The sequence below is a fragment of the Mirounga leonina genome, unplaced genomic scaffold, assembly GCF_011800145.1.
Source record: "Mirounga leonina isolate KUSES-001 unplaced genomic scaffold, KU_Mleo_1.0 Mir_115, whole genome shotgun sequence".
In the NCBI taxonomy this organism is placed as follows: domain Eukaryota; kingdom Metazoa; phylum Chordata; class Mammalia; order Carnivora; family Phocidae; genus Mirounga; species Mirounga leonina.
The window spans coordinates 74688638-74711762 of record NW_023270268.1 but is presented as its reverse complement, the minus strand read 5'-3'; the positions used below and the strand labels follow the sequence as shown (position 1 = coordinate 74711762).

The 23125-nt window shown below is 58.7% G+C and overlaps 1 protein-coding gene across 1 annotated transcript; it reads right to left on the bottom strand.

Moving 5' to 3' along the window:
• Positions 1-3583: 3583 nt before the first annotated feature.
• Positions 3584-23106, bottom strand: EPHB3 (EPH receptor B3). Its single transcript, XM_034999739.1, has 16 exons — positions 22977-23106; positions 14535-14599; positions 12693-13365; positions 10277-10432; positions 9168-9518; positions 8874-8998; positions 8533-8692; positions 8335-8443; positions 7925-7977; positions 6700-6822; positions 6319-6566; positions 5607-5822; positions 5346-5495; positions 5060-5253; positions 4583-4738; positions 3584-4477 (listed from the first exon to the last, which is right to left on the bottom strand). Exons 1-16 carry the CDS (start codon positions 23104-23106, stop codon positions 4369-4371), a joined length of 3018 nt encoding a protein of 1005 aa, XP_034855630.1. The 3' UTR covers positions 3584-4368.
• Between the last annotated feature and the right edge of the window lie 19 nt (positions 23107-23125).

The following is a 23125-nucleotide window of genomic DNA, read 5'->3' as shown; positions in this document are numbered from 1 at the left end:
TAGACTGAGCTCTTTGAAGCAGTGGCTGTCTCTGTTTTTGCTCATCACCAACTCCTAGTGCCCAGCACAACACCTGGTACATAGTAGATATCCGGCAAATATTTGAAGAATGAATGAATATTGGAGAGAAGGAGCCCTCCACCCCAAGCCAGATCCGGGATCAGTGTGCTAAGGGGAGAAATGCAGAAACCACATTCCCTTCACAACTTGCATTCTCTACCCCTTAATAAGGTTCTGTACCCTCACTGCCTTCAAACCACCCAGGCCCCAGCAGCCCTATCCCAGGAAGTGGGCCAGGGCCTGGGCTAAGCCTGCAGCAAAATGTCTAGCACCCTGTGAGTAGAAAGGGGTTAGTGGATTTCCCCAAGTGCCTTGGTTTATTCGGTTCCTGCTAAGGATGCATCAAGCACTATTCAGCATTTTCCTATATTTTATTTAAACTTCTAATTTTAACTTTTAAACTACTAATAAAAATATTAGCTGATATTTTTTAGTACATCCTATGATCTTGGCACACCCTTTACATTTATTCACTGACTGAATGTTTGTAACCATCTCATGAAGTTGGACGGATTACTATACCTTTTTACAGATGAGGGCACTGAAGCACAGAGAAGTCAATCTGCCCAAGGTCACAGACTAGGAAGCTGGGCTTTGACTCTAAGTCTGCAGCCCTTCCCACTCACTACCCCACAGTCACCCCAGCTTTCCAGGTTCTAATTCACGGTCTGGCCACGCAGGTTTAGATCTAGGGGCTGCTGTGCAGGTCCCTCTCCCTGGGGCCACCCTGGAGGAGGGGGATACTGTCAAGGGCTGAGTACAGCCTAGAGCACCTTACTTTCCCTACCTGTCCGTACTCTGAGGTTAGGCACAGCGAGGGGCATGAAATGGGTCATTTGGGCTGCAACTACCCCTCTGAGGCAGATGGGATAAGGGAGGTTCGCCAGAGCTGCCCCTCCCCCAGCCTCAATACCTCCCCCCGCCGCCCTACTGGCTTCCCTCTTCAAGCACTAACTTGGAAGATCTAATTTTCTGCCCCCAGGAGTGTGTAATTAAGACTGGGCAGAGTAAGACCTCACTACCTCTCATTCCTTATCTGCTGCCAGAAAAGCCAGACAGACCCCTCGTGAGTACCCTCATTCTTTCTCTGCACTAACCACTCCCCACCCCTCCTTGCACTCCTGCTCTGAGGTCTTGAGGACTCATCCCAACCCCACCCCCCTCCATCCGCCCCCCCCCCCCCCCGCCCCCCGGCCCCGTGAGACACAGGCTGGCTGGGTTAGGCCACACAGGTTGGCGGGGTTAGGCCGCCCAGGTAGGAATGCACCAAAGCAGGTGCCTTCAAGAGGGGGGTGGCTTTAGCGCTTCTGGTCTTTGCATCCCTTCTCCCACCCCTTCTCCGTCATGGAAGCTCTAGCCTGTGTAGGTTGGATGGTTGGGACGGGAAGGTCTGCCACTGAGGACGTGTGAATCTGTGAACCTGAATAAAGGCGGTGACTTGGGGACCTGCTGTGGGTATGGCTTGGGTAAGTGCAGCGTGGCCCTGTCTGCTCATTCAGGGGTTAAGTGAAAGGAGAGAGGTGTGTATGCAGGGGAGTACAAATCTGAACACACTTGGAGGGAGGTGTGCGCGGTGGGCTGCACAGGGCACATCCAACACAATACCTTACCTACCCCGGATTTCTGGATTCAAGACCTCCCTCGGAATCTTCCGCCTGGGGCGCACACACCAAGTGCCGCCTCTGTGCCGCTCCTGGCCCCCACTCCGCCCCCGGCGCTCCACGTCCACCAGCCCGCCCTCCTCGCGGACCCAGTAGGGGGCGATACCTTACCTCTGCGGGCGGAGCCCCCGTCCCAGACCCCCGCTAAGACTGTTAAAGTGACGGGTAGGGCGCTGAGGGGGGCAGTCCAGGACACATGGGCCGCCGGCCCTCTCTCACCTCGGAGCCTCAGGAGCAGGAAGTGGACACTTGAGCAGGCGCTGGGGGCGCCCCTCCTCTTTATCTGAACCCTCAGCCCGGGAATGCGGCGCGGGGTGTGCAGGACGCCACTCAGCCCCGCGTCCCCTCCCCTGGCCGCCCGCGACACCTCGCGCCGTTGACAGCTCCGGCGCCTGGGCCCAAGGCGACCTCGGACCCCCCCCACCCACCCCACCCCCTTCTCAGCAGTCCCCAGCCGGGGCCGGAGGGCTCGGCGTTGGAGCTCCGTGCCCACCTCCCTCCCGAACTCCCCCCCCTCCACCGCCCCGCCGCGGGCCGAGCCTGGCAGGGCGCCCCTCCCCCGGGCCAGCCGCTGCAGCGCGGCGCTCGGCTCCGTGGGGGGAATACTAAGGAGCGGGCGCGGCGGGAGCAGCGGAGCGCGGGAGCGCGCAGCCGCAGGGCAGGGGAGCCGGCCGGCAGTCCGCCCAGCGCGCCGTCCGCTCCCCTGCCCCCGCTCCCGGCTCGCAGGCCGCCGCCCAGGCGCCCCGGCGCTGCACGAAGCCGCAGCCTCCGCGCTCCGCCGCACAGGCCTGCTGCTCTGCGCCTGAAGCAGCTGCCCAGCGCCTCCGGGCCTGCGGCTGCCCAACCCCGCGCTACCTGCCCCACCGAGAGCTCTGCCCTGCCAGACGTCTGGGAGATGTGCGGGCCCGCGAGGCGTGAACCCCGAGATCTACGAGGCTTTGCCCACGCCCCTCCCCCTCCCGGGTCTGGTCGAGACCCTCTAATTTAGGGTTTGCGGGTACCTTGGAAACATGTTCCACGCCCAGAAAAGGTTTACTGCCTGGAGGGTCCCTCCTGACACTGGGGAAAAGGACTGCATTTGCCACCCCCACCCCCCAATCTGGTCTCTTTCTGTATCCAAGGGGCCTCTGAGCGCCCCCCACAATTTCTCCTTTGACATTTCCAGAAGCTGTTTTCCTAATCCTCTTCCTGGTTCTTGTTATTTATCCTCTGAACCTTTCAAGTGTGCAGGCAGTCTCTGGGTGGGAATCCCAGCCCCAGGCCTCACTTACTGGCTCAGCGACTTCGGGCAAGTTACTTAACCTCTCCCTTTCCTCCTCTGTAAAAAAGATAAAAATACTTCCGTCCCTGGCTGGTTGTTGTGAGATTAAATAAGATCCATGTATAAATGGAGCGTTTTCGCCCAGTGCCTGGAGTGTAGTAAGCGCTCAGTAAAGAGTAGCTGCACTTCTGGGCTGATGTTTGCTGAAAGGAGCTAGCCTCCGTATATGAACACCAGTGTAGACTCTTGCCCTCTGTGTCCCAAGGTCACTTGGCCCCTACACCTTCAGCTCCCTCAGAGACAATGGGTGTGAAAGGACTCTGTAAAACACCAGCTGACTGGGAAGTGTCGGTCCTGACCCCAGGAACACCTGGGCCTTAGCAGGAAGGCACTCCGGGGCAGTTTGCTCTCCTGTTACTGCCCACTTCCCAGAGGTTCAATGCAATAAGGCTGAAGCACAAGATGCAATAAGTTAGATGCAGTAAGTCTGGTCTCCAACAGACTCCAGGGAATTCTGAAGAGGGCCGGCACTGAGTGACTGTGAATCTGAGGGCATGAGGGAATCCCACCTCGGGAGGTGCAAAGAGAAGGGGCAAGAGAATCATCTTATTGCCTTTATTCCGCTGACGGCCCAGCTCGCCCCACTGCAGGGCACAGGGCCAAGCTTTTACACACTCACCCATGCTCTCTGTGCAGGCCAGTGCATGCACAGACACACACGCGCGCGCACACACAGCCACACGAACACACTCACATACACATCCAAACTCTGGCTCTGAGAGTCAGTCTCTGGGGGGCAAGGGGCTACTCCTCAGCCTGCCCCTGCCTGCCCTTTTATGACAGCACCAAGGGTGGGGGTGGGGCAGGGCCCTCAGCCCCCAGAACAAGTCCCTGTGCAAACTGGAGGTGCCAGCTGGCTTCAGGATGGGGTGTCACATTTCCCCATTCCCGGAGTCCCCTCCTCCAGTTCCTGAGGGAGGGACTACTCTGCCTACCTGGGGGGGCCAGACCCCTGCCAGGGCTGGGCCCTATAGAACCCAGGCTTATCCTCCACCTGACCCTGCCAGGACCTCCAGCACTGAAGAACAGCGAAGTCTGAGGTGGTGGGGATCCCCCACTGGAGAGCAGGAAGGCCTGGGCCCTGAGGGGCTTGGGGAGGGGTCATCACCCCCTCTCCTAATCCATCTTCAATATGAAGAGGTTTGGGGCACACTTCCTGGGGAGGGAGCACAGGCCTGGAGGAGAAGTCCCAGTTGGGGCCTTCCCCAAACTTCCATCTTCTGGGCCACAGCCTAAGGCCAGGCATCCAAAAGTCCAAAAGTCCAGCCGGCTGGTCAGAGTCCCTGCACAGTCCTTGGGGGGTACCCACCCAGTGGGAGTCAGGTGTCAGACCTGCACGGGCAGTGTCTGGTTCATCTGTAGCCGCATGTCCTGGATACTGCTAAGGATCTTCTTCTGATGGCCAGCCAAGGTGACCCCAATCCGGAGCAGGTCTCTGCAGATGGACCAAGGGCAGGGTCAGTCCCTCCCCTCCTGCCCACCACTCTGGGCCCTGTTCGGGGCCCCCTGCCCTGCCCCTCCAAATCTGAGGCACACTCACTCTGCAGTCATCTGAGCCACCAGGTCAAAGGTTGCAAACCCCGCGCTGACAAAGCTCTCCTTGTACCGCCCCATCTTGATGGCATCTAGCCAGTCACCAACTGTCGTGAAGGTTGTGTAATCCGGGACCGTGCGGTCCAGGAGGGGCTGTGACATGCTGTGGGGAGAAGAGAGAGACTTGGGTGAATCCTAATGGCAAGGGAAGCAGGGGTGGGGCTGCTGGCCCAAGAGCAGAGTGGGAACATGGGGCGCCCGGATGGCTCAGTCGGTTAAGCGTCCGACTCTTGATTTTGGCTCAGGTCATGATCCCTGGGTAGTGAGGTCGAGCCCTATGTCGGGCTCTGCGATCAGCAGGGAGTCCGCTTGGGATTCTCTCTCTCCTTCTCCCTCTTCCCCTCCCCCCGCTCATGTGCCCCCCCCCTCCAATAAATACATAAATCTTCAGAAGCAGAGTGGGAACAGAGGCAGAGATACTGACCCAGACTGGGCACTGGCGATGACCTTGAGGCTGGCAGCATTGCGGATGAGCTTATCCAGGGTGTTGACAATCTGGGAGAATTTGGGCCTGAGGTTCCGGTCCCGCACCCAGCAGTCCAGCATGAGCTGGTGCAGTGCTGTGGGGCAGTCCATGGGTGGGGGCAGCCGGTAATCCTGCTCTACGGCATTGATGACCTGAAGAGAGAACAGGGAAACCTGGAGTGAGCCACCACTTCGCTCCCCAGCTGACTCCCACCCACCTGGCCACTCTGGCTGGCCCCACTCACATCCTGGTTGCTCATGTCCCAGTAGGGTCGCTCTCCATAGCTCATGACCTCCCACATGACGATTCCATAGCTCCAGACATCACTAGCAGAGGTGAACTTCCGATAGGCTATGGCCTCTGGGGCAGTCCAGCGGATGGGGATCTTCCCGCCCTGGTGGGGGGGGCACATGCCCTTCACCCTATGACTCGGGGCTGGTCCCCAGCCCCGAGCCCCTGCCTGGTTGGCCCCGCCCCCGGTGTCCCTCCCAGCTGCTTCCTGTACCAGGGAGCTGGTGTAGGTAGGATCAGAGGGATCATCCTCCAGGAAGCGGGAGAGGCCGAAGTCTGAGACTTTGCAGACCAGGTTGCTATTGACAAGAATGTTGCGGGCAGCCAGGTCTCGGTGCACGTAGTTCATCTCGGATAGGTATTTCATGCCAGCAGCAATGCCCCGCAACATGCCCACCAGCTGGATGACCGTGAACTGTCCGTCGTTGAGCTGGAGGCAACGAGCAGGCTCAGGTGGACCCATCACCTCCCTACTAGCCCAGGGCCCACCCGAGACCTTCATGCCCGCCCCCCTGTGCCTCCACCTACCCTCTCTAAGGCCTTGGAGACCATGCCTCACCTATCCCTGTGACTATGTGCAGAGTGCATTGAAAGTAAGCGGCCCACTGTGTGGCGGGTATCTGTATACAACATCCCAACGGACCCCGGTGAGGATCCAAATAGCTCTCACTGCTTTCATTTTATAACTAAGGCAGCTCAGACTCAGAGAGGTTACATAAAGCCTGAAGTCACACAGGCAGAGTCGGGATGGGAACTTGGGTCTCTCTGGCTCTGAGGACCTGGCTGTTTCCCTGCACCAGGCCACCTCAGTAAATATTTGTAGACTTGGAGAGGGTTGGGTGTGTCTGACCTTGTGGGAGGGGGTGGTTTGCCCAACACAGCTCTCTGGGGCAGGGCAGGGAGAGGGGCTGGGGGCTGGCTCTTACCCGGAGGAAGGAGTCCAGGGCACAGTTCTCCATGAACTCGGTGAGAATCATGACTGGCCGACTTTTAGTGACCACGCCCTCTAGTCGGATTATGTTGGGGTGGTCAAACTGACCCATGATGGAGGCCTCACTGAGGAAGTCCCGCCGCTGCCTCTCTGTGTAGCCCACCTTCAGCGTCTTGATGGCCACGAACACCTCCCTGCGGCCTGGCTGTTTCAGCCGACCCCGGCACACTTCCCCAAATTCCCCTGCAGGGCAGAGGGCACAGGTAGGAAGGGGCTTCTGGGATTGGCCTTGTATCCAGTGCATGCTGGCCCCTCCCTGGGGTAACACCCCCCACCCCCGACACCTCTCCTCTCCACTGTACACTAGGGGACTCACCAGCTCCAATCACCTCCTCAATCTTGACACAGGAGACATCGATTTCCTTGGCAAACTCTCGCACAGCCTCATTAGGGTCCTCATACGTAAAAGGGTCAATATAAACCTTCATTCCGGGAGCAACTAGAGGAAGAAAAGGCAGGCATGAGGGAGGCCAGATCTCTGGCCTGCGGTGGCGGTCAGTGAGGGAACTCCTCAGGCTGCGCCCTCAGGCCCAGCATACTGCCCTACTGCCCCTCCTCCCCAAACCCTGATGGGAGCACATTTCACACCCTCCCTCCTAAGTCTTTCCTCCCTGCTGGAGTCCCAACCCGCCCCTTCTCCACCCCCTCACCATTCCCTCCATAAGAACTAGTGGCCATAAAAGCTAGACACCTAGGATTCTTATTCTTCTTTCTGAAGAAGAATGAGAGATGACCATCTCTCATCATGTCAAAACATCTCTCAGATTCATCCCTCTCCTCATTCCCTCATTGCCCCTGACCTTATCCAGGCCTTCAACACTCAGACTATTGCAATAGTCTCCCAGCTGGGCTCTCTGCCTCTGGACTTTTCCCACCAATCTATCCTGCATACCTGTCTCCCTAAAACAATACTCACATTGTATTACTCCCCAGCTTGAGAGCCTTTCGGATTACCTATGGTGGAGTCAAGTCCAAACTCCTCTGCCTGCCTTTCACGACCCTCCAAGGACTGGCCACAACTACCCAGCCTCGCTCCCCAGCAGCTGTCAAACCAGTCTTCTCACTGCCCCCACAGTCGGGCACTCTCCCCACCCCACCCACTACCTTCCAGAGGCTTCTCTAGCCAGGAATACTCTCCCCCACCTCCCTAAACCCTGTTCAACCCTCCTGGCTCAGCTCAGCCCAAGGCCACCTCCTCCAGGAAGGCTTCCTTTTTTCTGAACTCTTACTGCCCTTTGTAACAGGAACACCCAGCTTATCACTAAACTGTCCTCTCATTTTTTCCTGTGTTTACGTATCTTGTCTTTCTCCTAGGATTAGCTGCCTTTGAGGAAAGGGGTCACTTCTCATGCATCTCTGGGGCTAGCAGGAGGGAGGTAGGGGCTCAGGAAATGGCACTTGAGTGGAAGCAGGAGGGGCTATCCGGGATAGGAGTACAGGGATGAAATCCCAGGCAGGGGAAAAGGGTATCTCCAAGCCCTGCAGGGACCACAGGAACTTTGCCCGGGGGCGGCAGGATCAGGATGAAAAGACAAACTCACCATACTGCTGCAGCTTCTCGGTATACTCGGAGTCAGAGCCGCGCCGCTGCTTCCTGGAGGGGGCAGGGCAGGGGTGCGGCCTGAGACAAGCCCGACAGCTCCCTCTGTCCAGGGGACCCTCGGGCTCCCAAGAGGGGCAGGGTGCACAGGGGATGGCCTGCTGCCTGGCCCCACAGGTAGGGGTAACAGCAGCTACTGGGTCTCTGGGCAAGGGACTCAGTGGACTCAGTCCCCGAGGGGATCTGCCAGGGGATGGGCAGGGGATGGCATGAGCACAGCGGTGTGGACTAGAGACGGCCTTGGCAGCGAGGAGAGTCTGGGCCTACCAAGGGCCTCTGTGGCATGTGGGCTCTAGGGTGCTCCAGGGAAGCTCTCGCCAGCCCGAGGGAGCAAGCCGGGCCTGGGAATACCTGAGGCAGACAACAGCGATGACCACGACAGCCACCACGAAGACAAGCCCAGCCGTGGCAGAACCCACGATGAGGGGAAGCTGCTCCTGGAGCTGCTGGGCACCGGAGCCTGGAGACCGGGAGGGGACTGGGTAAGTGGAGGGACAGAAAGTGAGGAGGGACGGAGGTGAGCAGGAACAGGGGCCGTGGGGTACGTACCTCTCTCGCTTGTGGTCTCAAACTCAGCCGGACGGCTGTACTGCCCGTAGCCGGCTACGGTGCGGGCACGGACCTGGACCACGTAGCGGGCGTCAGGCCGCAACCCGCCCAGCTGCACCGAGTTCTTCTGGCTGGTCACCGTGGAGGCGATGCCCTCACTCTGCAACACCGCGAGAAATGAGGCGCCTCAGTGGCCCTGAGGCCCATCGCCCCTGCCGCCCCCCAGGGCCCACCTGTGGCTGCCTCAGTACCCAGGAGGTACTTGCTCCCAGGGGCCCCTGACGCTATCTGGGGGTCATCTTCTCACCCCAAGGCCTCCGCCTGCCCCCCAAGGCTCTGACCTTCTCAAAGTACTTCATCTCATAGTCCAGGATGACTCCATTGGGCCGCTCTGGGGGTGCCCAGGACAGGGTCAGGCTGCTGCCGGAGCTGCTGTGCAGATGTAGTGTAGGCACTTCGGACGGGGCTAAGGGAAGATGGGCGTGGGGCTCACAACGGGCTTCTCGGCCCTGGCATCCTTCCCAAGGACCCGGCGCCCAGGGGACCCCTGGTGGTCCATCAGCAGGCCCTGGGCAACCTAAGCTCCGTGTGGGAGAAAATGACCCAGGCCCTACCCTCCCGTGCCCCCTCCTCACCAGCCTGGTTGGTGGTGATATTCACAGCCGCGTAGCGGGGGGGCAGCGGGCTCTTGCCCGAGACACCGTTGACGGCCTGCACCTCAAAGGTGTAGCGCGTGTGGGCCAGCAGATGGCTGATGTGGACCCGGCGCTCTGTCAGGCCCAGCTGCCGAGGCACAAACTCCACATTGTCATCACAGCGAGAGCAGGCTGAGGCGCCCCCAGCCCCAGGGCCCCCGTGGCACTTCTTGCAGATGACGTTGTATAGGAGGTCGTCCCGGCCACCCAGGTCCCGGGGCTCGCTCCACTCGAGGATCAGTGAGGTCTCATTCACATTGGAGATCACACCCCGGGGGGGAGATGGCACCGCTGTAGGGAAGGTGGAGGGAGAGGGCAGTAAGCTAGGGCTCCAGCACCACCCTTCCACCCAGGGTTCCTGCGTACCGCAAGCAGCTTCCTACCGCCTTGCTTTTGACTCTGCGTTAATAAGCAGAATAGCTTTCCTACAATTCTCCACTGGGAAGATGCTAGTTAGCCTTCAAGGCTCAACCTGAGATGTCACCACCTCTTGGAAGCCTTCCTTGATTCTTCTCCTTCCTGTCCTCTGCACCCCCATAGCACAATTCCTGGGCATCCTTCCAGCCCGGCACTTAGCACATTATATGGTCATTATCTGTTTTCATATCTGTTTCTCCTACCGGGTGGCAAGCTCCTTTAGGACTTACTGACTGAATCTTATTCTCCTCCACATAGCTGGCACCTGGCACAATGCCTGGCACCAAAGGCCAGAGCAGGGAGGAAGCAGGGCACTAGGCTGCCCCAAGGACGTGACGCCCCCTCTATGGTTGGGGTTGGGCCAGGAGAACAGCAGTTCTACACAGAGGGAGGAGTGAGGGGCTAGAGGCCCGTGGCTCCGGATGCCTGGCTAGGAGCTGGTGGGTGCTTCCTGAGTGTTGGTGGAAAGGCTGAGGCGGCTGGCCTAGATTCCGGCTCAGGGCCAGTCACTTCTCAGCTGTGCCATGTTGCGCACAACATCGCACCTCCCCAAGCCTCAGTTTCCCTATCTGGAAAGCGGCCGTTCATAGCGGCCGTCTCGGGCCCCCGAGCGGGGCCATGAGTTCACTTACTGGTACAGGCACTGTCTGCGGAGTCCGAGTCCGCACGGTAGAAGTTACTGTAGCAGGTGCAGATGCTGGCAGCTGGCGAGGCGGTGCGGCTGTGGGGCGGGCAGGGGAGGCAGGGCCCCTCTCCCTGCTTCGCCTTGTAACTCCCAGGGGTACAGGCTGCGTGGGAGAAGAGGATGGGCATGCTCTTCAGATCGGTGAGACTCTGGCCCTCCCACAGCCCTGGTCTTGGCCCCTCCAGCTCCTAGACTGTGGGGGCTATGCTGGGATTGCCTAACTCCGGTACAGCTACAAAAGGCCCTTTTGCCCCATGGAAACCCCACGTCAGCGGATTCCTCCCCGCCCCGGCCCCCCACCCCTACCCCAGGGCCTCACGGGCGAAGACGTCAGCCCCATCACCTGGGCAGCCTGGGCTTGTTGAGGCACGGAAGGGAGAGAGAAGGAAGAGGAGGGGTGGGGAAGAGACCACTGGCAGGTTGGCAGCACCCTCTACTCTGCCAGGATGCTCCCGCCCCCTCCCTGAAAGTGGAGGAAAATCACTGCTAGGACCCTCATGGCCACCCCGGGAACAGCCAGAGGCGGGGCCTTGGTCCCAGGACCAGCCTCTCTCCCCACCCACCAGGAGCAGGGCAGCAGCTCCTTCCTGCCCTTGGGCAGGGGTGGGGGCTGAAGAGGGCTGAGAAAAGGAGAAAAAGACAGCAGGCAGGAAGGCTGGGGTCACCAGGAGTTCAGAGGCCTCAAAGCATCCACAAGGGGCACCCCAGGCCCCAAAGCGAGCCCAGAGCTGGGTGCCTGAACATCCCTTCTCCTCAGTTTCCTCTCTTGTCATCTACACTGGGGCCCCTGGTCCTGGGCTGTGGGGTTCTGCCTGTCTATGACAGCCATAGAATTTATTATTCAAACTGGAATATTTGGAGAGCGAAAGGGGCCGCTAGTAATAATCATGTGATAATGAGCATAAGCCAGGACTGCCCCAGACATGTGAAAGCATATGGTCACTCTATCCATATATGACTGCCCCTGGGGAGGTCATCCAGAGTGTGGAATGCCCAGAGTTGGGGCTATGCTTTTCTCTGGGATTTAATCTCCCCCTCACGAAGGTGATATTCCACCCAAGCTCTTTTGAGCCAGTGGGGGAGGGGGCAGAGGCCAGGCCAGGCTGGTTGCTATGGGAACCAGCATGCATTTCCTGCCAGGGACCTGCAGAGTGTTAGCCCCTCTTCAGGCTGTCAGGCTCATCACCCCCACCCCCTTTCTCCACTTAGGAAGAGGAAGTCTGGGGCAGGTTCCCATAAAGTGGAGAGGGGCCGGGCAAGGCACTATTCACCTTGCCATGCCAACACCCAACACAGGGCCTCCCAGCCAGGTGGGGCAGCCAGTCCCCCTCACACCTCGCGCTGTGCTAAGAGCCAGCCCCCACCCTTCAGAGTTACAGGCTGCAAGTGCCGGGGCAGAAGGGATAGAAGGCAAGGCCCTTAGCATCTTGCCCTGCATGGTAGAGCACTGGACAAGGCTGTAGCCCCAACTCCCACATTCCCAGCTATGACACTTTGAGTAGTTGTTCTCAGAGACTCCGTTTCCTTACTGGCAAACGGAGGCTCAAATGAGAACCCTTCGTGAATGGGTTTTAGAGCCGAAAGTCTAGTACACTGTAAGGTCTTAGGAGTCTCGGCAAGCCACCACGGACAAGCCTCCTGAACCTCCTCCTATATGAAATAAGGACAAGAGAATCCCTGTCCCCACACATCCCCTGGCTCCCGAGAGAGTCATGGCTGACATTTAGGTGGTGATGGTGTTGCCATGTGCCAGGCACTTTTCCAAGAGCTTCACATGCATCGACTCACTTAAGCCCACTACAAGCCCATAGAGGAAGCCCCACGATTGTCCCCGTCTAGCACACGAGGAAACCGAGGTTCCAAGAGTTAAGTAACGTGCCCAAGGTCCCGCCAGTGCTAAGTGACAGAGTTAGGACTCAGACTTCAGGGACTGGGCCCCCGACCACTGTGCTGTAAACACCGCCTCTCGAGGAGCAGATGAGACTTGAAGGTAAAAGGGCCAAGCGTGAGTGCCCACAGCCCCTGTCCCCACAGCTCGGAGGCCCAGCTAGTACTTCCGGGGTGGGGTGTCCACTTGGGGCCAAACAAAGCAGGCATCTCGGCCGGCTTCCTGCCTCTCTGCCCAGGGGCCTCCTTACCAAGGATTCTCCATGTTTTTCTCTTCCTGTCTCTTTAGTTTCTTTTTTATCTCACGATTCTGGTGCGTCTCCTCATTGTCTCTCCTCTCCCTCCTCGCAGCACGTTCTGGGCACTCGATACCCCTCTTCCTTTCCCTCCCTCCGCCTCAGACCCGAAGCCAGAGCTCGTTGACTGGCAGGTAGGAGTCCTCCCCAGCCCCCGGCCCCAGGCCAGCCCCCACTCACGGCGGCACTGGGACTCCTTGGCAGCTGGCTCGTGGCCGGTTGCACAGGTGCAGGCTCCCACGGGCACCATCCACTCCCCATCGCCGTTGCAGTAGAGCTTGAGTGGTACGGACACCTCCACAGCATTAGCGATGCAGGTGCCAGGGGCAATGACGAGAGAGGTGGGCTCGGCCCCAGTGAGGGTCTCGGGGAAAAGGGCGAAGCCTGCGGTGGTGGACGCACACTTCTTGTAGAAGGCCCGCACAGAGATGAGCGACATGCAGGCACCCTGGTCCTGGAAGGCCAAGTAGAAACCGGCCTTGGAGAGCGGCCCAAAGCTTCGCACCTTGGTGTTCACGCGGCCAGCATCAAGCCGCGAGAAGCTCTCATCGGGTGCGATGGTGTCCACCTTCACGTAGGGGTTCTCCATCCAGAAGGGGGAGGAGGCCGAGGCCACATCACTGTCAGCCTCGTAGTAGAAGAGGTTGAAGGTCTCTTTGCAGGAGCCAGGGATGTTGGGGATGCTGTTGCAGTCACGCACGGTAAACTTGAGCTCCACGTAGACGCGCTGCACCTCTCGCCGCCAGATGAAGCCCGTGCGAAGCCAGTTGTTCTGGCTTGACTCCCGCACGTTACACACCTGGTACGTGCGGATGGGGTTCATGGCCTCATCGTAGCCACTCACCTCTTCCCACTGTGCATGGGCCAAGTGAAAAAGACAGAATGAGCGCCAGCATGTTCCAGGTGCTTACCACGCGCCCAGATCCGTGTTTACTTCCCGGGGATGCTTCTGTGGTGTACTGGCTGGGCATGCAGACTACATGGGTTCAAATCCCAGTCCTTGCTGTGTGACTATGGGTCAAGCCACTTAACCTCCCTGTACCACCGTTTCCCCGTCTGTAACATGGCGAGAATAAAGCCATATAAGGGATAAATGAGCTTAAGTGAATAAAAAACTTAAAGCATTCGGTAAGTATTATGGGACTATTAGCTATAATATTTGTTATCTTTGTGCCTCAGTTTCACTGTCTATAAATGGGGCTGACTGGATGTAAATGACATGGTAGGGAATCAAATCAGTTTAATATATACAATGGGCCTGTAACAATGTCCCATACAGAGCACGCATTCAATAAACACTGGCTGTCACTATCACGTTTAACCTTCACTACAACCCCATGAGAAGGTACATCTGTTGTCTTGCCCCCACTCTACAGAAGAGGAAGCCAAGACTCTCAAAGGTAGAGACTTGCCCAACGTCACACAGTCAGGTCTGGTGAATGAGGGCCTGGAGCGCCATCCCACCCCAGTGTTCCAGAGCTCAGTGGAGTTGTGAAGGCCATCTAGGGAGGTTAATTAGAATATGTTAGAAATGTCAGAACTACAGGAATTTAACTGTTTAGAAATGGAAGCCCAGAAAAGTAAGCTGCCTTGCTAAAAGTCACATAGCAAGTTAGAGATCTGGAGCCAAGGTTTCCTGGTCCCCAAGACAGTGCCCTACCCAGGGACCCAGGAAGGAGGGAGATGGTTGGAGAAGATAGGCAAAGAGCTCTCAGGCAGGAGAAGGATGGTGACAGGCTGAAGGCAGGCTGAGGGGTGGGCAGAGGGAGAGTGGGACAAAGATGGTGTGTGGGGGGGAGGAGGACACAGACAGGCTGAAGGCTGAAAGGGTGAGAATTACCCATAGGCAAAGAAGGAAGGTGACAGGTGCAGGGGATGGGAATGACGCAGAAGGTGAAACTGATAGGCAGGGGGCAGAGGCAGCCCTTCTCAAGCCCCGGGGAGGCGAGGGGGATGGACGCTGGTGGTGGAAGTGGCCTACTTGACAACCAGCACTCAGGGGAGATGGTGGGGAGGGCTTACCCCACTTTCTGGATGAGATGTCCATGCCAACTCCGATGTCACCCATTTTGTGTCCATGAGGGTTTCTGGGGAGCAAGAGAAGAACAAAGGTCAGAAGCCATGCTCATGATGGGGAGAAAGAGGTCGTCCAAGAAAGGCCAGGACACCAGAGAATGATTCCCACCAGGCACCAGCCCATCCCACCCCACCCCGCCCCCAAGTGCTCGAAGCTCTCAGCCACCCTGCCCTGGAGAAGAGCCTGCAGCCATCCCCGGAAACGCTATAGCCCCAAAGACGTGAGCCATCAGGTCGGCCAGCCAGAGGTGGGTGTGTCCTACTGACAGAGGTAAAAGCCAGGCCCAGTTCACACACCTACAGGCTCGGCTGATCTCCACACAAGGGGGTAGCAGGCCCTTTATCCTAGAGCAAAGGACCGTGTCCTTCAGACCCTGCTGCCCAGGCCCCCCCTGACTCCATTCCCAACACAAAGGCCCGGCACCACACATGCCCAGGGGAATGGGAGGGAAGCTACAGGGCAGAGCCTGCTCCCACCCAGCCTCCCACTCAAACACCTCTGCGGGATGGGCACGAATACTCTTTGAGGCTGGGCTGAGGGCCACCAAGACAAGCTAGCTCAGTTCTTTCCACAGTCCTTCGATAAGGACTGTTGGTGTACCCCTTTTACAGGTGAGAAAACTGAGGCCCAGATAAAGTAAATATATGGCCTAAGGTAAAACTGCTAGGACTTGGGGTGAAGGGTTGAAAGGTAGCAGACTCCATAACTAACCCCTTAACCAGAGCACTCTAACTACAGTGTGAAGGGAAGAAGAAAGCAAGCCGAGAAAGCTCCTGTATATCCTATAAGTCCCAATCCAGCTGTCACCTCCTCCAGGAAGCCTTCCCTGAACCACCAAATTAGGGTTAGATTCCTTCCTCTGTGCATCCAGGGCCAGGGGCTTTGTCATAGCACCAATCCTGTTCCAAGCTTCAGTTTCTTATCTGTTTCCCCTTGCTCAGCCATAGGAGGGGCCCATTAACGTTTCTGACATAAACTCACTCCCCTAGGAATCAGGTTCTGGGTTCTGACTGAACAATTCTGCTCTCTGAGAGGAGAGAGACGCCAACTCCCTTCTTAGAGCCTGGGAGACAGGGCAGCAGCAGTTCTCCCCTCTGCCCTGAGCTGGAAGAGGGCAGGTTGGGGCTGCCCAGGAGGAGAAAGACCCAAACCCCACAGGTTCCAGGCTTGTGGCCTTCACTGGTTTCCTGCAGTCTGGGTCTGAGCTGAGGATGGTGGGTGAGGCAGCTGTGGCCCCAGACCCTCATGTAAGGCAAAGGGGGAGTGAAGCTCCCTCTTCTTCTATTAGAGGTGGCTGGTCCCTGGAGGACCTGGCTGCAGGGTGAGCCATCCCAGCCTCATCGGTCGGTGGCCCAACAGGCCTCTCTGGCAGACAGACAGACAGACAGACACAGACATTTGGCAGGGGGCTAGGAGGCAAGGAGAGATGGGCAGAAGCAGGGGCCCAGAGACAGGCAGGGAGAGAGGTGGTGGAGCAGGGGCCTCGCCAAGGCGGATGGTGGGTGGCTCCGAGCTGGAAGGACATGTAGAGCCGGCTGGCTAGGACCAGCCAGTGGGGTGGTCAGCTGAGGACTACAGAAGACGGTGAGCTGGAGAGACAAGGAGGCCCAAGGAGACAGAGACAGAGAGGGAGGTTTCCAAGTAGCCTCTTCCCCAGCCAGCAGCCCAGAGTATTCCTGTCCCTGGAGCCAGTCGAGCCCAGCGCACCCCCTCCCCCCCAAACCAGCCAGCCAGCCAGCCAGCCAGCCAGTCCGCCTGCTTGTCTGCCCGCTGCCCGCCACCCGCCCGCCCCGAGTAGGCAGGGGCTCCCACCGCTCCCTCGAGCTGCCTCCCTCCTCCCTCTCCCTCACTTCCTTCTGCTCAGCCTGTGCCAAACCCATCTGGAACTGTTTAAACCCAAATATTCAGCCCCCTCCCCCCTCCAGCCAGATTCCTCCACAGTTTAAAACAAGCCCTGTGCTGGCTCTGAGAGGACTGAGGGGAGGGAGGGGACGGTGGGGACCAGGAGGGGAGGGGGTAGGCAGGGCTGGAGGGAGGCTCTTCATTTCTGTTTAATTTCTGGGGAGCGGGAGAGGGAGGGGGCGGGGATCGGCCCTTGGCCATCGCTCAGCCTTGGCCATCGCTCAATCTCGGCACATTTTTCCCATTAATGAGGAGAGGACTTGGATTTTGAGTCATGTGTGCCCGAGGAAGGGCTCCGGTCATCCTGGTGGGGAGGGGGCTTGCTCTCTGGGGAAGGGGAGGGGTCTGCTCCCTTCAGCAAGAGGGAGACCCTGAGGTGCCTGTGTCCCAGCCTCAGGAAGGGCATGGAGGGGGTCTCAGCATCCATCTGTCTGTGGCATGGGGAGGGACAGACCCAACCCGACAGAGCCCACCTTCCTCTGCTACGTGAGTGCCGCACGCGCGTGCACGTACGCAAGCTGGGGTGAAGATTATGAGGTACAGGAGTAAGGACAAAAGAGGACTGAGCGAGCAGTTTCCAAGCGCCCCAGCTGCCAATTGCACCCCCATCCTCCTTTGCCCCCCATGTGGCTGCTGGAGGGAGACCAGAAGGCAGACAGCCACTCTGTGCTACAGGGCTCTGCCAGGCCGGAAACCCCACCGACCCCTCCAAAGCGAGCAGGGAAGTGGACAGCAGGCCTGGGGGCTTTCTGGAACTGGGGCTTCAATGCTCAGAAGTGAACCAGCACCCCTTTCAGGTTTCCAAAGGGCCACAGAGCACGGCCACGTGGCGGCAGCTGTGTGGCTCTTGCCTGTGCACAAATACACACCCGCACAAGCATTCCCCAGTTCTCAGTGGCTGGGCTCATTCTCTGCCACTGGGGCCAAAGATTGACAAGTCAACACATATGGTGGACAAAAACACACAAAGCCACAGCCGCCCGCAAACACACACACACACACACACACACACGGCTTCATACACAGCCACGGTCGGTCTTTTTCAGACACACAGATGCATATGGTACAAACAGATTAGTCTCCCTTAGACATTCACGTACAGTGAAGCTTCCCTACACACGGATTTGGTTTGTCTTAGGCAAACACTCACTCTTAGAGTCTTCATGTGTGCAGATTTCCAGAGACCTCGGCGTTCACGGAGGGCACGCACACCAGACAGTACATTCTCCTTACACACCCAACTGCCCACGACTGCCGGCCCCAAGGCACAGTCTTGAGTGTAGCCAAGTGCAAACCCAAACACCAGGTTCTCCGTACAGACTCGACGACGTGCTCTTACGCAGTCACGCACGGCGGGCATCAGCTGCATACACTGATGTGCGTGTGTGCTCAAACATGCCACAGGAGCACGCGGTGCTAATGCCCGTGTCTACGTTTGGATAAAGCCTCAGAGGGGCATCCTCCACGCACATGCAACACACGCGCACACACACACATTGCAAGCATGTTCTTTCTATGAGCGGAGTGTTCAGGTGGGGTGGATGGAGGAAGGGCTAGGAGAAGGCAGTGTCTGCTAAGAAAGCAGAGGGACTGGGCCAGTCTTGGCCAGAAGTGCAGGGAAGGAGCAAACCCCAGACCTGCCTCCCGTGGCCCTGGCCGAGGCCGGAGCGGTCACTGGTCACGAGACTGGGGGTGGGGCAAGAGCCTGAAGATGATTCTGGGTGTGGCTGGGTGTAGCCTCCCCAGGTACTTCCTGGCCAGCACGATGGCACTGTCCTCAGCACTGAGCCCTTGGAGAGGGGTGGCATCATGAAGAGACTTAGCCCCAGGAGCTTTGGGCAACACTTCCACACATACATTGGGCAGCAAGAGGAGAATATCGTGGGCACCCAGCCTGTGTCTGAGGGCCTCACTGGGCAGCCCTGGTGCAGCTGGGAGCCAGCCACCAACCCTGGTGAAGGGCCAAGTACATACAACTTTATGGAACTGCCAGACCCCACAGCACCCCAGGTCCCAAGTCACACAGAGCACACTGCTCTATGTCAGTGAGACCCAGGGAATCAAAAAACCCCAGAGACAAAAGCAAGAAGCCCAAGCTCCGGATGAGGGACTTGAAGGCGGTGGGGAAGGTCATGCTCCTGGGCTGGGCCAGCGGAGTGTGCAGGGGCAGGTGGACTGAGGGGCAGAATCCGGACAAGAAGGCGCATAGCCCTGCCTGCAAAGAGAGGGAGAAAAACCCCACGCCGGCCCTGAGTTGGTCTCCCTCCTCCTTGATGGGGTCCCGACCTCGGCCAACCAACCCAAGGCCTCTGTCCCATCTTCTCCCATCTTGCCCCTACCCTGTGTGTCAGTGGGTATACATGTGTGTACCAAGCTGCACACTCAGGGTGGTCAGCCTGAGGAGGAAGGGGGCCTGCGGGAGGGTTGCTATGGGACCTAGAAGAGCCGAACTCACCCCCCCAGCTACCTCTCCCTTTCTCCGCCCATGGCCCCTTGGCCCTCCATTCTAGGATGGAGGGGAGGGGAACATCTCAAAACAGAGAACACATTTTGTTTTCCATTCCTCCCTTTAGATCGTGGGGATTTATAATTAAATAAACCTGAGAGGGAGAAGGGAGGAGAAAGCACAGAGCGAGGAGCCCAGATGCCTCAGTGTTCATCCATGCCCCCACCCTAGCCCTGGCCTTGCCAGCCAGCCAGGATGGATGGACAGCTAGCCCTTCAGTGAGGCCTCTGAGCCCTTCCCTGGGATCCCAGCCACAGTGGCTCTGGCCAGGGGTCTGGGGGCAGAAGGCAATAGGAGATCTGGGGCCAGGGCAGCCCTTGGGGCAGGGGGCCTCTCCCACCCCATCAGGTGCCCAGCTGTACCCAGTCTCCCTCCCCCCCCCCACCTCCCCAGCTGCCCAATCCCGACAAACCAGTTTGACTCAGCACAACAGGCAGGGCTACAATTTTCAAACTATGCAGGCCTGGTGATTCAGCCTCTTCATGCTGTTTAATTAGTGTAAGGCCGGGTGGCGGAGGCCTTGCCCACGGCAGCTTAGGCTTTAGCTCCCCACCGCTGAGGCCACAGAGCGGGAGGTAGCAGCTCTGGCTAAAGGGAAGGCAGCGACGAGCAAACTGGTTCCCCCAAATACCTGCCACCGTCCTTCAGCGGCAGCTCTGAGGTGCCAGCTCGTGACAAACAGGGATGGGGTGGGGGCGCCAGAGGCAACTCTAGGAGTGAGCCAGCCCAGAAATCCCAGGCCTGGCGTCCCCTCTCAGCGAGCACCTCCTCAGGGGCCACTGCTGCATCCTCGGCGGGGCGGGCGAGAGGGACTCACACACCGCCTCCTTCCCTCGCACACCAGGGGCACTGCGGCCGTCCCCACCTCCTGCACCTGGCAACCGGTTCTCTTTCCTCACAAGGGTAGGCTCTCTGCAGACCTCCCCGTCCCATCTAAGGGGTGAGGCCCCTACGGCCCAGACTTCCTTCCTCATCCCACGCTTGTTCCTGGTCTGCTCACCTTCCGGTTCGTGGTCCTGAAGGGGAGAAGGATCTTGGCTCGGGGGCCTGGGAGACACTACTCAAAAGGAGGGTCAGCAACGAAGTGGCCCCGTTTTCTTATGACTAAGGGTAAATCTGAGGGTAAAATCAGTGTGTGTTTGCAGGGAGAGGTAAGCAGTCAGAGGGCAAGGTGAGAGGAGTTTCCTCAACCAAGGAGGACGAGCAAGGACCCTGGCTCCATCCTCATGGAAAACTGATGAGGTCCTTGGATGCAGTCTTGGTGGACCCCAAGTATGTAGGGAGGTAGAGCAACCAGGTGCTAGACAGCACCTAACCAGGGGATCCATGACGAAACAGTACACACAACTCAGGACTCTGGGCCTAGATATAATGGCCCCCGGATACAGACAGCCAAAAGGCTCCCCTAGGCCCAGGGCAAACCAAATCCTGGCAAAGCCAAATGGAAGGTTGGAGCAAGGAGCCTGGATCCCCTGCCTGTAAAGCTTGGGAGTGGGGAGGGTCCCAGCTAGCCCTGCCAGGTGGCCATAGCCCAGAACCACCAAGTCTTCCCACCTCACCCTTCAAGCTCCAGACAGGGCTGGGGGATGGGCAGGACACAGACAGCTGCCCTTGACCTCGCTCTCATCCCATCCCATCCCATCCCTCCCAGAGCTGAAGGGAGATGGAAGTGGGGAGACAATTTTCTCTTCAGACCAACCTTCCCCCGTCACACCGCCCCCCTCACCCCTTCCTCTAACCTCCCTCCAGCAGGTAAGGCACACACCAGTTTCACTTCTGTCCCTCCTCAGAGAGCAGACCCTAGGATAACGATAATAGCAGTTAATCCCTGAATAATAATGGCTGTGTGCTAAGCACCCCACACACATTAAGGACGCAATCTTCCCTACAACTCTAGGATAGTGGGTGTTATCACTGGCCCATCTCACAACGAGGGAGAACTGAGTGGGTAGGCGTACTTCTGTGTGGGGATCTGCACCCCAAAGCATCTCTCTTTTTCCTTTCATTCTCCCGCACACAAACTGAAAACCCTAAGGTCTGAGGTATGGCAAAAGTAAAGGAACTGGTAAAAGCCACACATGGAAGGCACTGCTACTTCCTTGGGGCATCCCACACTGGCCTGGCCTGCCAGCCACCACCTGCCCAGTCGGGGAGTAGCCCCAGACACAGCCGAGGGGGGGAAGGAGGGACAAGGTTGGGGCCCTGCTGCCCTCTCTTTCTTGTGCTGCTACTGCTCATGGGTCCTCTATCTCCTGGTCAGCCCCTCAGCGTTCCGGCCTGGAGGCCTGGAGACCTGGATGCCAGCTCCCAGCTACGGCCTGCCACTGAGGCTCTAGCAGATTGTGAGGGGTGAAGAGGAGGAAGAAAGGGAGGAAGGAGTGAGCCTCTTCGGGTAGCCCTTGCTCACCTGACCCAAACCACACCCCTCCGGCCCCCTGGCAGCACCAGCACCCACCACACCTGACAACAAGGGCCCCGCGCCTAGCACACACACAGCGCCCCATAAGCGACTGTGCTTGCGTTGCCCCCCCCCGGCCTAAGACACAGAGACACAGACCTGGTAACTCCAACAGGCTCCCAGGCTCACACCCTTGAGGCAATCAACAACAAAGCCCCACACTGGTTTCTCACGCCTCAGATCCTATCACACACATGTGGGCGCGACCTCAGTGTGTCTGCTTGGATTTGCGTGTGTCCCCCCGTGTGAATCGGTCTGTCCAGGGCTGGTGGGCTCAGAGGTAAAAGGGGGTGCGGGTTCATAGGAACATTTTTTCCACAGAGAAAACTGGAAAGCACCAGAAGATGCCTTTCTTTCAGAACTGTGCTCTTTCTTCCTTCCAACCTTTAAGTTTACCAGTTGTGAACATACAAACAAACCAAGTTACGCAGAATTCATATTTTTGTTTCTGTACGAAGAAAGTGACTAGTTGGCTGTGAAAGACTCCGAAAATAAAAACGGTCTATATTCCAATTTCCCCCAAATTTCTGTGGTGTCCTGCCCTCCACATTAAGGAAGGTTTTTCTTCTCTCATTTAATGGCTTCAAAGTTTTTGGAAGCTCTGTGTGTGTGCGTCTATTGTTCGTGACCAGTGTCAGCGCCTCTGTGTCCCGCAGGCTCGTGTCAAGTGGCCACATGTGTGTGAGCTCTCCCACCAGGGCCAACAGCATCCTGTTCCCCCAAGTACAGTCGCTTGCAAGTTGGAGCTAACCCACCCCCGCCAGCACCGTCTGGGTCGGCTTCACACAACCTACTGAGAAACTCGGCCTTTCCCCACCGGCAAATGGGGCAAACCCCAGAACTTCGGGGGTTCAACGGAGACCCGAGCACTCGGATGTCCTGCTAGAAGGCGGAGGTGAGGCGCAGAGCAGCGCGCACTGCCCGTGCACGCAGCACCTCGTGGGTAACTGGCGCTCCGTAAACCATAAACAATAACAGGCCCCCGCCTCTCCACCCCGCAGCCATCCCCTGACAAAGCGGGGTGCACGCACTCACACCTCTCACAGTCAACTCCAACGGCTTCCTGACCAACGCCGCCCCCCAACCTGGGAGTCCCGCTTCGCCCCCACCCGCCACAGCCCCGCGGCAGCCTCAGAGGCCCCCGCCTCGCCCGGTGGGTCGCCCACACTCCCTCGCCTCCCCGGGCCGCTGGGGGCCCCGCTCCTCTGCGGTGAGTGCGGGGTTCTCCCCCAAGAGCTCACAGCGCTGCCGTGACTTTCGGGGACGCTCAACCCGAGTCCAGCTGCCCGAGAGCCACGATCCGCGTACGGCCCGCCTCGGAGCCAGCTGGAGCCTGCGAGGCGGCTCCGGGGGCGTCCTCCCCACCCCATCCTCCGGCCCCCGGAGCGGCGGCGCGGGTGACGGAGCCTCCTCCGACGTGCGCCCAGCTGGCATCTGACCCACCCCGCGGGTCCCCCCCGGCCTACGCTCGGGTGACCCCGGGCACCGTAAGCCTTGGACGCGCCCCCCGACGCCGCTCACCTTCCAGCGCCCGGCAGCCGGTGGACAGCAGCAGCGGCAGCAGCAGCAGCGGAGGGAGCAGAGGCAGGAGCCCCGGCGGCGGCGGCGGCGGCGGCGGCGGCGGCGGCGGCGGCGGGCGGGCTCGGGCCATGGCCGGGGCGGGCTCCGGG